Source organism: Oncorhynchus mykiss, chromosome 2 (genome assembly GCF_013265735.2).
Source record: "Oncorhynchus mykiss isolate Arlee chromosome 2, USDA_OmykA_1.1, whole genome shotgun sequence".
NCBI classification, from domain to species: domain Eukaryota; kingdom Metazoa; phylum Chordata; class Actinopteri; order Salmoniformes; family Salmonidae; genus Oncorhynchus; species Oncorhynchus mykiss.
The window spans coordinates 59979800-59995421 of record NC_048566.1 but is presented as its reverse complement, the minus strand read 5'-3'; the positions used below and the strand labels follow the sequence as shown (position 1 = coordinate 59995421).

General features: G+C 41.7%; 1 protein-coding gene across 2 annotated transcripts in view; it reads right to left on the bottom strand.

Annotated features, from left to right (window-relative positions):
- The window catches only part of LOC110501720 (calcium-dependent secretion activator 2), a 265033-nt gene extending 255676 nt beyond the window's left edge, over window positions 1-9357 (bottom strand). Inside the window, exon 1 of one of the 2 annotated variants that reach the window (XM_036952033.1) lies at window positions 8561-9357. In XM_036952033.1, coding sequence (XP_036807928.1) covers window positions 8561-8860 — 300 coding nt within the window. In that variant the 5' untranslated portion in view covers window positions 8861-9357. The remainder of the gene's footprint in view (window positions 1-8560) is intronic. The other variant, XM_036952031.1, reaches the window with a different exon arrangement.
- Window positions 9358-15622: the final 6265 nt, after the last annotated feature.

Below are 15622 nucleotides of genomic sequence, written 5' to 3'. Positions count from 1 at the left end.
AAAGGCCAAGTCCATATTATAGCAAGAACAGCTCAAATAAGCAAATCGAAATGACAGTCCATCATTACTTTAAAACATTAAGGTCAGTCAATACGGAACATAACAAAAACGTTTAAAGTTTCTTTAAACGCCATGATGAAACTCGCTCTCATGAGGACAGCCACAGGAAAGGAAGACCCAGAGTTACCTCTGCTGCAGAGGATACGTTCATTAGAGTTACCAGCCCATATAAATACTTCACAGAAGTGACAGACATTTCAAGAGCAACTGCCGAAGATAAGTTCATTAGAGTTACCAGACTCAGAAATTCTTTCCCAAATAAATGCATCACAGAGTTCAAGTAACAGACACCTCTCACCATCAACTGTTCAGAGGAGACAGCGTGAATCAGGACTTCATGGACTAATTGCTGCAAATAAACCACTAATAAAAGGACACCAATAAGTAGAAGAGACGCTTGGGCTGAGAAACACGAGCAATGGACATTAGAACCGACGGAAATCTGTCCTTTGGTCTGATGAGTCCAAATTTGAGATTTTTTAGATCCAACCGCCGTGTCTTTGTGAGACGCAGAGTAGGTGAACGGATGATCTTCGCATGTGTGGTTCCCCCCGTGAAGCATGGAGGAGGTGTAATGGTGTGTGGGTGCTTTGCTGGTGACACTGTCAGTGATTTAATTTAGAATTCAAGGCACACTTAACCAGCATGGCCACCACAGCATTCTGCAGCGATTCATCCCATCTGGTCTGCACTTAGTGGAACTATCTTTTGTTTTTCAACAGGACAATCACCCAACACACCTCCAGGCTGTGTAAGGGCTATTTGATGAAGAAGGAGAGTGATGGAGTGCTGCATCAGATGACCTGGCCTCCACAATCATCCAACCGCAAACCAATTGAGATGGTTTGGGATGAGATTTTATTTTTAAAAATTATTTCACCTTTATTTATCCAGGTAGGCCAGTTGAGAGCAAGTTCGACCTGGCCAAGATAAAGCAAAGCAGTGCAACACAAACAGAGTTACACATGGGATAAACAAACGTACAGTCAATAACACAATAGAAAAATCTATGTACAGTGTGATCAAATGTAGTAAGATTAGGGAGGTAAGGCAATAAATAGGCCACAGAGACAAAATAATGACAATTTAGAATTAACACTGGAGTGATAGTGATGTACAAGTTGAGATAATGGGGTGCAAAAGAGATACAAAAAAATTATAAGATACCATAGTGTCCCTTCCAGATCTGGACTCTAAACCTTGGTAGCAACACAACACACCATGGGGGATCTCATCGGGCCAGCTCTGCCCTCAGGGTTTTGGAGAGTCTACAACTCTCCTCACAGCATCTCTAATTAGCTGTCAGAAAGCCCCACTGAACTGTCCATTCACTTTTTTGGCAGCGGAGGGTGGAGAGGTAGCAAGTTACATAAGCCCCTGAGAAGCGCTGCATGTCAGGGAGAGGGAAATTGACAAGGGAAGGCTAGACGACAAAGACCACAGAAGTGTGCCTGTGGTCTTTGTCGTTTTTTGTTTGTTTGTGTAATAATCGGGTGCCAGAGGATTAGACATGTGGAAATGAGGATGCGTTAGACACCTCGGAAAGGTGTTCCTGTGGCATTGGCTTCCCACCTTGGCGGTCATGCAGGCTTGGAGACAAAACATTTGTGGGGAGACTTGCCATCATGGGCTAAACACCAAGACAGTCGTGAAGAGGGCATGACAACGCCTATTCCCCCTCAGGAGACTGAAAAGATTTGGCATGGGTCCCCAGATCCTCAAAAAGTTGCATCATCGAGAGCATCCTAACCAGTTGCTTCACCACCTGATATGCAGCTACTCGGCATCCAACCACAAGGTGTTACAGAGAGTACTGCATACGGCCCAGTACATCACTGGGGCAAAGCTTTGTGCCATCCAGGACCTCTAAATTAGGAGGTGTCAGAGGAAGACTCCAGTCACCCAAGTCATAGACTATACTCTCTGCTACCGCACAGCAAGCGGTACAGGAGCGCCATATCTAGGTCCAAAAGGCTCCTTAGTAGCTTCTACCCCCAAGCCATAAGACTGTTGACCAATTAATCAAATGGCCACCTGGACTTTTTGCATTGACAACCCCCCCACTGTTTATTATCTATGCATAGTCACTTTACCCCTACCTACATCAAAATAAAATCAGATTTTATGTCACATGCGCCAAATACAACAGGTGTTACCGTGAAATGCTTACGTACATGTACAAATTACCTCAACTAACCTGTACCCCCGCACTTTGACTCGGTACGTACTGGTACCCCCGTATATAACCTCGTTATTGTTATTTTATTATGTTACTTTTTTTTCTTCTCAACTTTTGTTTATTTCGTAAATATTTTCTTAACTGCATTGCTGGTTAAGGGCTTGTAAGCATTTCAAGGTCTACACCTCTTGTATTCGACGCATGTGACAAATACGACTTTGATTTGAGGCTTATGGTTTCTCTCTGGTTACTGTGAGGATTGTCGAGAGACAGAGGAAAGGCGCTTATAAAATGTATGCCTTTTACCTTCCCTGCCATTATCATACATGTTTAATCAACTCTTCAATATTATTATATTAATCTTGGTAGCTAAATGACATGTTTCTATTGAGTTAAATAAACATGAAAATTAATAGAGCAAGTGAGAGAGATTAAATACAGAAAAAAAGAATGAGATGAGGGATGAAGCAGTCAGCCCCCTCATGGACTTTCAGTGAAAGAGCCAACGTTTTGAGGGAAGAGGAGAAGGCAAGCCTTTTGGGAGAGGGAGTTTGATTCATATCCTCGTGGACAATAGTTACTCTCTCCTCCATTAGACAGCGAGCAATACTGTGGCCAACTCACAGTCCACTGCAAAGAAACAATTTGACAAGTAAGGCAACATAAATAATTCCTTAGCACAAACAGTATCACATTGGCACCAACATGTGTGAGGACCCTGTGTGCTTTATAGTAACTAATTTAAAAAATAAAATGCAATAAGGTATTCTAAGAATGTGGGTTCAGTGATAAGTAACAACTTCTCATAAAACTGTGTGTGGTCCTGTCAATCCATTCTTCAGTATACCGCTACGCACATTCTGTGGTATAAGCCTTCCCCCTAGCTTGATCCTCTTCATTAAAATTGACTTTTTGCATTGATGGACTTTTTCGTTAGTGATCTATGGCCCTGATCTCTGGTCCTCTGAGATATGCCAATTGGAGGTCTGACGAGGCAAGGTAACTAAGGCGTTTTGAAGTGGTTTCTAATACACTGGTATACACTAGTCCACTGCTACTACTGCTATACACTAGTCCAATGCTTGTTTTTTGATTCTGGACTGGTTCGTCATGAGAGAGATACCTGAGACAATAGTCAGAGAGATACTGAGATGGCTAGTTGGCATGTGACTGCTTCATATCCCCCAAAACAACCAGTCAAGTATGCAAACAAGGAGGAGACAGATTCAGTAGAGCTGGTTTGTTCAGTTCAGGTAAACGTATCATACCTGAAATCCCTCCAGGAATGATACAACATGTTCCGTTCCGGAAATAAAGCTGATCCACATCTGTGTCCTTTGAGGCTTTTTATTGATATCATTGGACATGACAATTATTTGAGCAACAATTATGTGGGTGTGTCAGTTTCTCTGGTGCCAAGACCTTGATTCCATATAATGAGGATCTGGAATCTCTCTGGAGACCAGACATGGGGACACATTGAGTAATTCTGCCCGGGGGAGGTAGTGAGGGGTGGGTAGCGATGGATAGCAGTAGCACTTGCTAAGGATAGACAGACACAGACCAAACTTCAAGCTATGACCATGGTGCAGTATGTGTGACATTATGAGATTGAGCAAAATGTTGATTTTGTGGCCAATTAATCATTTATTTGCCGATTTCAATCGACAGTTATTGTCTTGCTTCAAGATCCACTTGTGGCCAAGTTTTCAGCCTCCTGGCAGAGGCAACCAGGTTTTGGCAAAAATATTCTGGTACTGGGTAAAGTTCATAATGCCGTTGACCTTAACAAGGTCCCCAGGACCAGTGGAAGGAAAATAGCCCTACTTTTACAGGTCATGTCTATAGGGTTATTTTCTGCTCATGCACAACAACAAACCCACCAATATAGAATATACACCGGTATTGATGCACAGACCGGTTTGAATATTTACTTCACCTTACATAATGGTATTTCAATGTTTGGATTGTTTGTTAAAATGTAATAACTCAGTAATTAATCAATTGAAAATTCATGGTCATAGATGATAATAATTAATCAGATGAAGGAAAAAGTCAAGAGATCTGACTAATCTCAGAATGCACTCCGTGTGTGCCATTCAGAGAGTGAATGAGCAAGACAAAGGGGTATGGTGGTAGGCGCCAGGTGCACCGGTTTGTGTCAAGAACTCTGCTGAGTTTTTCACGCTCAACAGAATGGTCCACCACCCAAAGGACATCCAGCCAAGGTTTTCCTAATGTTTTGTACACTCAGAGTGTCTCGTTTTATTTGTAGGAATACTTGGGAACAGATTTCCTAAATTAATTTGCTGAATTCCTGGTTATTTTTTTATAGTATTTGTTAACCAAAAACTAACATCAAAATGACTGTACCTCCAATGCCACATCTGTCAAACTACTCAAGTTTGCTGATGATCCTACCCTGGTCAGTCTCATCTCCGATGGTGACGAAACCAAGAACAGTGGAGAGGTTGACCGCCTGGTGCAGTCGCAACAACCTGAGCTCAACACAGTCAAAACTGTGGAGATGTCCTGCCTCTGCTAAATGAATATAGGGTAAACACAGAGGTCATAAGCTCTGGCAGGTAGGAGCATTGGGCCAATAACTGACAAGTTGCTGTATCGAATCCCCGAGCTAACAAGGTAAAAATATGTCGTTCTGCCCCTGAGCAAGGCAGTTAACCCACTGTTCCCCAGCCGCCGATGACGTGGATGTCGATTACAGCAGACTCCCCTAAAGCAGACCCCCCCATGAACACACCATCTTTCAAAGCCTCCCTTCTGGCAGACGGTTTAGGTCAATCATGACCAAAACTACCCAACACCTGAACATTTTCCTTCCCCTGTGCTATGGCCCTCATTATGCAGCCATCGGGCTCATAGGGATTAAGTGACTTTGCATTGGGCCCAAACACTGCACCTTGTACTATACTCCAGAATTTCATATTTTATGCTTACTGTTCTGATATTGTATATTCCGTATGATATCTATGTTGACTTGTGTCTGCATTCTGTTTGTATATTGATTTGGCAAATTTTTCCTTATATTATTGAACATAAACTCTACGGGCCTATCAAAAGTTCCAAAGTGGGATATCTGCTAGTTTTAAAGTTATGGCCCATTTTATACAGATAAATTGGCATAATAGGCAATGTAACCCATTACAGCCATTTTTATTTGTATTGTTGCACATCCTGCAAATCACCAGCTGAGGTTGACCATTTTGAATCCATTTTCACATTCACTCGGTTGGTAATGCTTACAAATTGGATCATAACTCTAAAAGTAGCAGAGATCCCACTATGTAACTTTAATATGCCTGTAGAGCAGGGCTCTTACAACCCTGGTCCTGGAGAGCTACCGTCCTGTAGGTGTTCACTCCAACCCTAATCTAGCACACCTGATTCTAATAATTAGCTGGTTGATAAGCTGAATCAGGTTAGTGACAACTGGGGTTGAAACAGAAACCTACAGGAGGGTAGCTCTCCAGGAACAGGTTTGGAGAGCCCTGCAGTGGAGTATATTATGTTAAACAACAAAATTGTGTTTTTTTCCAATATAAATTTTTAGATTTTTCAATATTCAAAAACGAATGCAAGAAAATTGCTATTGAAATCAAAATACTGCTCATATTACAGAGCAAGTGGTAAAGCTTCACACCAAATGTAGCTTTGAAGCACCTACAGATAAAACATAATGGAGTCTTAAAGGGGTCCTGGTTAAGGCTAAAATGTAATAAATATGCCAAACATAACTAATTGTTTCTCCATTATGCTTTTACATACAAATGTCAAATTTATGTCTCAACAATCCTTCCTCCAAAATGACTATTATTTGGATTAAATGTCACCCTGGTTTCGTGAGGAATCACTCATGAGCGCTGTGAAAGGCAATTTTTTTTTGCCTCAGTGTGCAAATCAGCCCTGTTCTTGGTAAGCAGGGTGGGCTTTTTTCCCTTTTCTACATCAAGCCTCAGCCCAGGGTCAAATAGCGAAGTGTGCTACTACTGTCAGTGTTGCGGGGCAAAGGGAATGCTGAATGAATATTTCACATTGATAAAATGCACACAGTAGCCGATATGAACCACAACGACACCCATACATAAAGTCTTACACAAATGTAAGCAAAGACATACAGTATAAGGTGTACCAGTCTCGCAAAGTTATGTTTCACTGTGTGCCTCACACACACACACACACACACACACACGTTCTTTTTTTTATGTCCCAAGTTCTGTGAGAACAGGAATGTAAGCAAACCTAGGATAGACTAGGACCATGTGACCAAGATATGAAATCCATGTCCAATAATGTGATGGCAGGTGCATATCAGGATTACATGTATAGAAAATAAACAGTTGCTGCCTGGCTCCAAGAAGAATCTCGGTACCTGTGAGTGAATTCTTAAAAATAGCTACTGGGCTTAGTCGAGCGCTTGGGCACAGTGACAAACCAGTCCAAATAAAGTGAAGGACCCATTTGACATATCAAAAATACTTAATTTGTCTGCAAATAGTTTCCATTTGTTTTAAGCTCCCAAGAAAATTTAAATAACCAGGAATGGAGATTACAAAGGGATTACAAAAGAACTGTAATCCGTTACCAGCAAAAAATTGTAATCAGATGAGATACTTTTGAAAAACTAGATGATTGATACAAGGATTACTTTTAAATTCAGAAAGGATGTTTGCAAAAAAAAAAAAAAAAGATCTGTTTTCTCAATGACATTCAAATCAGCATTGAAAAAAGGCGCAAGTTTAAATATGTTCCACCTGAGCGTGACCACTATGTTGACACACCAAATGTGTTTGATGGATCGCGGGAAAAGAGCAGGAATAAGCTTTTGTAGGCTTTCAGTCCAAGCTATGTCTTCCAATGGCGTGACTGCTGTCGGCATCCAAAGATTATCCTACTTGAATAAATGCTTGAAGGTAAGTACAAGAGCAGTGGTGTAGTCTACAACAATACGGATATCACTTATTTTTTAGATCTACATAGCGCATCGATGTGAATCACACTGCTGCTCTCATTTAGCTTTTTGAACCTTACGGATTGTGGTTGTTGGGGATGGCTGTTCAGAAATCTAAATGTGTATTTGAACCCAATAATGGTTGAATTCAAGAAGTTTAAGTTGCCTATCAATCAATCAATCATTGTTTTTGAAAACCAGTAGACAGACAGTGAAAAATGCACTCTTGCAACAGCTACATTAGTGCGGATCCCAGCCTACGGTACAAAAGTAGGGCTTTTATTGCTTTATCTAATTCATGCTGATAAAAACAAAACAAAAAAGGCCCAATGAACACATGCTCAAAATCGCCACGTTTGATAGACTTCAAGGGGCAATCTGTAGTTGCTACATCCATTTTTGGACTTATAAATATTAATGTAAATATTAATGTAAAGATATAATTTAAGCATATTATTACATGTAGTAGAAAGCAGTGGGTTAGAAGAAGCCTACATAACCAACTCATAAAGTAAAATGTAACATCCATATATGGCCAGCTATCTAAACTTTAACATTGATATATCCTGCAAAAAATGTCATTCAATTGGTAACATACATTTTTGTCTTCTTCTAATGCCTCTTAAGTGGAAAGTAATCTAAAAGTAACTGAATGTAATCAAATTATGTTACTGAGTTTGGGTAATCCAAAAGTTACTGATTACAATTTTGGACAGGTAACTAGTAACTAATGGATTACATTTAGAAAGTAACCTACCCAACCCTGAAAATAACGAATGTACGCCACTAATATTTACCATAATGAACATCCATCATTCATAACATTTCTGTGGGGCAAAGAATGGAGTGGACACCTGGGGTGTGTTCAGGTTAATTTAACGTTTGCTACGCTGCGTGACGTTATGTACTAAAATACACCTTTCCCCAAAACCTTATTTAAACTTCTTGATTAGACTTTGAGGTACATTTGGTCAGTTTGTTGGGTGTGGTTTGAAGCAATGAGCGACGTCTTTAAAAAGGTAGCGGAGAGTTCCCCAACCCCTCACTGTTTTTCAACAGCACCGTTTCCTTTAATTGAACGTTTTTCGTATTGAATGCAGCCCAGCACTGAGCCCTGTCACAACAAATGAATAACTTAATGGCTCCTTTTATTCATTAATTTATGAAAACGCTCTAGAGATGAGGTTCCTGACATGTTACTTGCCTACATATACATTTGCTTCAAGTTTAAAACGGTTTCATGTCGTCTGGCTCTGGCTTGCAATGGGGCGCTAAACTGAAAAGAAAACAGGTGCATTAAGTGGCTATTTAAAAAGTGTTCTCGCTGTGGCTGGGCGTTTGCGCTCACTCACCTTTTGTTGCCTGCGTGCCATATCCGTGGGTTGTTTGGCATTGAACGGGTACGCTATACATCTCAACACAAATACATACATCTGTAGTTTGCTTTTCCTCTCCGCTTCCTCTTTCTGAAGTATTTCCTGTTCATTTTTCACCTGGTCTTCGACAGGAGACTTTTCGGCTTGTGCTTGGTCCGCAGGTGGTCGTTTCTTATGTTTACCTCCTTGACCCGAGGAAGTCGGGGGGTCTTTTGGAACTTGAGTGTCCTCGCTAATTTCTCCCCCCGAGTCTTCGCTGGAGGATGGGTCTAACATGTTTCGCACCAACACAGGTAAACTCCTGAACGCTTCCCTTGAATTGTCTAAACTCCTCGGTGTTTATTGAAGCTGTGACGACTCTTGAGTGAAATGTTTCTTGACATAAATGCGAGGGCGGAGTTTTGAGGAACGTGAGTCGGTGGATTTAGTTTAACGTTAGTCATCTCAGAGAGGAAGAGGCGAGAGGGTTTACTGCGACCAAAATCTGTCCACGAAAATAAGACGATTAATTTTTCTGTAGAGGTCGAATACAAATCAGTTATAATTTGCTACTTGAAGCATATTTGATAAAATATGTTTCGTAATGGTTAGGTTGTTACGAATGCACCGATATAAGTGGACTCAAGTGGCAACTTTGGGGGAGGACGACTTTCAGTTGAGCCCATTCACACGTATCTGTCCTCTCATTGGCTAGAAAGGGTCCACCTGATCTCGCCTCCTACCGTCTGCCTTCCATCTTTCGGACATGTAGTTCAATTGGTCACTCGACTATCTTATCAATATAATAGATCATCCTCTCCTTTGTAACGACTGCGCGAACTGTGTTGCTGCGGGTACAGTCCGAGGGAGGCAATACAGGTTGACAACCTGTAGCATGGGCAACACGTGTGCGGTACCTTGCCTCTCAAAGGGGCAACTATGGTACTTTCACTTATACCATGGTATAGTCTGAATCATGGAAATGTACCATGGTTTTAGCTTTTAAGTTGTGTATTTATATATATTGTGTGTGTGGACACATCTTTAAATTAGTGGATTTGGCTATTTCAGCCACCTGTTGCAGACAGGTGTATAAAATCAAGCACACAGCCATGCAATCTCCATAGACAAACATTTGCAGTAGACTGGCCTTGCCTTACATAAGAGCTCATTGACGAACAACATGGCATGTCATAGGATGCCATCTTTCCAACAAGTCAGTTTGTGAAATGTATGCCCTGCTTGAGCTGCCCCAGACAATGGTAAGTGCTTTTATTGGGAAGGCGCAACAACGGCTGAAGTGGTAGGCCACAAAAGCTTCAGCACTCGAACCACCGAGTGCTGAAGAGCATAAAAATCGCCTGTGCTCTGTTGCAACACTCACTACCAAGTTCCAAACTGCCTCTGGAAGCAACGTCAGCACAATAACTGTTAGTTGAATTGGAATGCCAACTGAGAGCCAGACCTAATTGCCCAACATTAGTGCCCGACCTCACTAATGCGCTTGTGGCTGAATGGAAGCAAGTCCCCGCAGCAATGTCCCCACATCTAGTGGAAAGCCTTTCCAAAAGAGTGGAGGCTGTTATAGCTGCAAAGCGGGGACCAACTCCATATTAATGCCCATGATTTTGGAATGAGATGTCAGATGAGCAGGTGTCCACATACTTTTGGTCATGAAGTTTATGACGGTACTGCCATGCACACCTAAATAATACCATGGTATTGCCTCATTTTTACCATGGTTTCATGGAAATACCAAGGTTTTAACCTGCATTATACATTCTACCATATTATGATAAATGGTACCAAGAATTATAATGGTACTATTTGTATTAATTGTCTGTTAACGGCCGTATAATGCATTAAATAAATACCCGCCAACAAGGTCAAGAGGTCAGATTATTATAGGGAACAAAAATTTAACCGCAAAATGAATCGATTTCACAGCTCCATTTGATTCATTGAACAGATGTGAGTTGAGCAATGTCTACATAAGGGTGCAAATTATACACTCACAAAAGCTCTGCCGAATGCCTTGAGGCCGATACGTAAAGCTTAAATGAAAATAAGTGATACTAGCAAGAGCATTGTGCAGGTTTCGTTTTTCCTCTTCTTATTCAACTGTTACCATGCACCTGTAACGAAGAGAGCTCAGATTTGAGTGCCATTTTGAATCACAGATCATATAAGCAAATCACGCAATTGCAATTCATTCCTTAGGCCCTAATCTATGGATATCACATGACTGGGCATAGGCCCACACACTGGGGAGCCAGGCCCAGCCAATCCGATTTGAGTTTTTCCCCCACAAAAGGGCTTTATCACAGACAGAAATACTCTGCAGTTTCATCAGCTGTCTGGGTGGCTGATCTCCAATCCCGCAGGTGAAGAAGCCGGATGTCAAGATCCTGGGCTTGCGTGGTTACACGTGGTCTCACACACCATCAACAAAACAAAGGAGATCATGGACTTCAGGAAAGAGCAGAGGGAGCACCCCCCCCCCCCCCCCCCCCCCCCCCCTCCCCCTATCCATATCGATGGGACAGCAGTGGAGAAGGTGGAAAATGTTAAGTTCCTCAGCGTACATGTCACGGACAAACTGAAATGGTCCATCCACACAGACAGTGTGGTGAAGAAGGCACAACAGAGCTTCTTCAACCTCAGGAGGCTGAAGAAATGTGGCTTGTCACCTAAAACCCTCAAACTTTTACAGATGCACAATTGAGCCACCTGTCGGGCTGTATCACTGCCTGGTAAGGCAACTGCACCGCCCACAAACGCAGGACTCTCCAGAGGGTGTTGCCGTCTGCTGTTGTTCTGGGATAGATTTGCACTTTTCGCACCAATGACGGCTACGTGGTCCGGCTACGTGGTCCCATGGTGTTTATACTTGCATACTATTGTTTGTACAGATGAAAGTGGTACCTTCTAGCGTTTGGAAATTGCTCCCAAGGATGAACCAGACTTGTAGAGCTCTACACATTTTTTTCTGAGGTCTTGGCTGAGTTTGAAGGTAGGCCTTGAAATACATCCACAGGTACACCTCCAATTGACTCAAATGATGTCACTTAGCCTATCAGAAGCTTCTAAAGCCATGACATAAACTTCTGACCCACTGGAATTGTGATTTAGTGAAATAATCTGTCTGTAAACAATTGTTGGAAAAATGACTTGTAATGCACAAAGTAGATGTCCTAACCGACTTGCCAAAACTATAGTTTGTTAAACAAGACATTTTATGGAGTGGTTGAAAAATGAGTTTTAATGACTCCAACATAAGTGTATGTAAACTTCTGACTTAAACTGTATATACTCTATTCTATCTATTGCATCTTAGCCTATGCCACTCTGTCATTGCTCATCCATATATATTTGTTTGTTTGTATTAGGAATTTGTTGTGGAATGGTTAGATTTTCCTTGTTAGATATTGCTGCACTGCACAAGTATTTCGCTACACTTGCAATAATATCTGCATGTGACCCAAAAAAATGTGATTTAATTTGTTGTGAGGCCAGTTGGACGTATTGCTGAATTTACACGTATTTGGACGTATTGAGAAATTGACATTTAATTATCTGGCAACAGCTCTGGTAGACATTCCTGCAATCAGCATGTCAATTACACACTCCCTCAACTTGAGACATCTGTGGCATTGCGTTGTGACAAAAGTGAGCATTTCTGTGGCATTTTATTGTCCCCAGCACAAGGTGCACCTGTGTAATGATGATGCTGTTTAATCAGCTACTTGATATGCCACACCTGTCAATGCTAATAACATAAATGCTCACTAACAGGGATGGTAACAAATATGTGCACAACATTTCAGAGAAATAACATTTTGTGCATATGGGACATTTCTGGGCTCTTTTACACTACCGGTCCAAAGTTTTAAAACACCTACTCATTCCAGGGTTTTTCTTTTACTTTTGACTGTTTTCTACATTGTAGAATAATAGTGAAGACATCAAAACTATGAAATAACACATATGGAATCATGTAGTAACCAAAAATCAAAATATATACACAAATCAAAATATATTTGACATTCCTCAAATAGCCACCCTTTGCCTTGACAGCTTTGCACACTCTTGGCATTCTCTCACCCATATTCATGAGGTAGTCACCTGGAATGCATTTCAATGAACAGGTGTGTCTTAAGTTCATTTGTGGAATTTCTTTGTGTGGTCCTCATGAAAACATGGGATCAACATTTACATGTTGCATTTTATTTTTGTTGTGTGTGTATGTATGTATGTAAACATCCCTTTTTCAGGACCCTGTCTTTCTATGATAATTCGTAAAAAACAAAATAACTTCACAGTTCTTCATTGTAAAGGGTTTATACACTGTTTCCCATGCTTGTTCAATGAACCATAAACAATTAATGAACATGCACCTATGGACACTAACAGCTTACAGACGGTAGGCAATTATGGTCACAGTTATGAAAACTTAGGACATTAAAGAGGCCTTTCTACTGACTCTGAAAAACACCAAAAGAAAGATGCCCAGGTTCCCTGCTCATCTGTGTGAATGTGCCTTAGGCATTCTGCAAGGAGGCATGAGGACTGCAGATGTGGCCAGGGCACAATATTTCAATGTCTGTACTGAGGCGCCTAAGACAGCGCTACAGGGAGACAGGACGGACAGCTGATCGTGCTCGCAGTGACAGATCACGTGTAACACCATCTGCACAGGATCGGTACATCCAAACACACCTACGGGACAGGTACAGGATGGCAACAACAACTGCCCGAGTTACACCAGGAACGCTCAATCCCTCCATCAGTGCTCAGACTGTCCGCAATAGGCTGGACTGAGGGCTTGTAGGCCTGTTGTAAGGCAGGTCATCACTAGACATCATCGGCAACAACGTCACCTATGGGCACAAACCCACCGTCGCTGGACCAGACAAGACTGGCAAAAAGTGCTCTTCACTGACGAGTCGCAGTTTTGTCTCACCAGGGGTGATGGTCGGATTCGCGTTTATCGTCGAAGGAATGAATGTTACACCGAGGCCTGTACTCTGGAGCAGGATCGATTTGGAAGTGGAGGGTCCGTTATGGTCTGGGGCAGTGTGTCACAGCATCATCGGATTGAGCTTGTTGTCATTGCAGGCAATCTCAACGCTGTGTGTTACAGGGAAGACATCCTCCTCCCTCATGTGGTACCCTTCCTGCAGCCTCATCCTGACATGACCCTCCAGCATGACAATGCCACCAGCCATACTGCTTGTTCTGTGAGTGATATCCTGCAAGACAGGAATGTCAGTGTTCTGCCATGGCAAGAGAGGTGCCCGGATCTCAATCCCTTGGGCACGTTTGGAACCTGTTAAATCGAAGGGTGAGGGCTAGGGCCATTCCCCCCAGAAATGTCTGGGAACTTGCAGGTGCCTTGGTGGAAGAGTGGGGTAACATCTCACAGCATGAACTGGCAAATCTGGTGCAGTCCATGAGGACGAGATGCACTGCAGCCACACCAGATACTGACTGTTACTTTTGATTTTGATCCCCCCTTTGTTCAGGGACACAATATTCCATTTCTGTTAGTCACTCTGTGGAACTTGTTCAGTTTATGTCTCGGTTGTTGACTCTTATGTTCATACAAATATTTACACATGTTAAGTTTGCTGAAAAATAAACACAGTTGACAGGGAGAGGACTTTTCTTTGTTTGCTGAGTTTATGTATGTATGTATGTATGTATGTATGTAAATATGCAGGTTTAAAAATATATACTTCTGTGTATTGATTTTAAGAAAGGCATCAGTGTTTATGGTGTCGTGGAAATTTCCTCTATTTACCAAATCATGGGAGCAAACCACACACACAAGTTAGAGTTAGTTATAAAAGTCCATCTTTAATTATATGAGCTCTATCACAACCCTGTGACTCTCAGATAAATTCAGTGTCTCTCAGTGAATTCTCTGAGAGCCCCTTCCACATTTCAAATGAGGTCCTTTATAGTAAAGACACACACACAGGATAAGACAGCATAGACATAATTCATCATTCAGCTTTGTCTCCTTTCCCAAACCCCAGAACCATAAACCAATCCTCCAAATCAACAGGCATATATCAAATTGTCATTTAGATGCAACCAACTCTAAATACAACCTCCTGGACAAGCTCACGGAGAGGAGGGTGAGGCTATAGGTTAAGATAGAAACAACATAAGAGGGAGCATAGAATGATTCCAGACACTGCAACCTTCCTTTCCCCACTATGGGAAAGGTAGAGAGTGAAAGATATGTTTACACATGATGACACTTTGACCTCTCCCCTCTCAGCGGCCCAGGCAACTTAGTTTTGACATGGAACAGATAACTGCAACCTCACCACAGAATTACACAAAAATACCATTCTGATGAGAAGTAACTTACACACATTTGATGAATATAAAACATCTTACATATGTTACCAACAAATTCTGAATCTTCCCTAACAATGGTTAGGTACATGTTGGAGCAACGACAGTCCTTTTTCGCGAATGCGCACTGCATTGATTATATGCAACGCAGGACACGCTAGATAAACTAGTAATATCATCAACCATGTGTAGTTATAACCAGTGATTATGATTGATTAAGTTTAATGCTAGCTAGCAACTTACCTTGGCTTCTTACTGCATTTGCGTAACAGGCGGGCTCCTTGTGAGGCAGGTGGTTAGAGCATTGGACTAGTTAACCGCAAGGTTGCAAGATTGAATCCCTGAGCTGACAAGGTAAAAAATCTGCCGTTCTGCCCCTGAACAAGGCAGTTAACCCACCGTTCCTAGGCCGTCATTGAAAATAAGAATGTGTTCTTAATTAACTGACTTGCCTAGTTAAATAAAGGTTTACATTTTTTTAATAATTGGCGTCCAAAATGTACGATTTCCGATTGTTATGAAAACTTGAAATTGGCCCTAATTAATCGGCCATTCCGATTAATCGGGCGACCTCTAGTAGTAATGCACGTAAAGTTGGTTGCCAATCGATACATAAAGTCCAAAGAAGAAAAAGAAGCCTGAAGGAAGGAGGAGAGTTGATGAGCACAAATTCAGTGTACCGTTTGATCT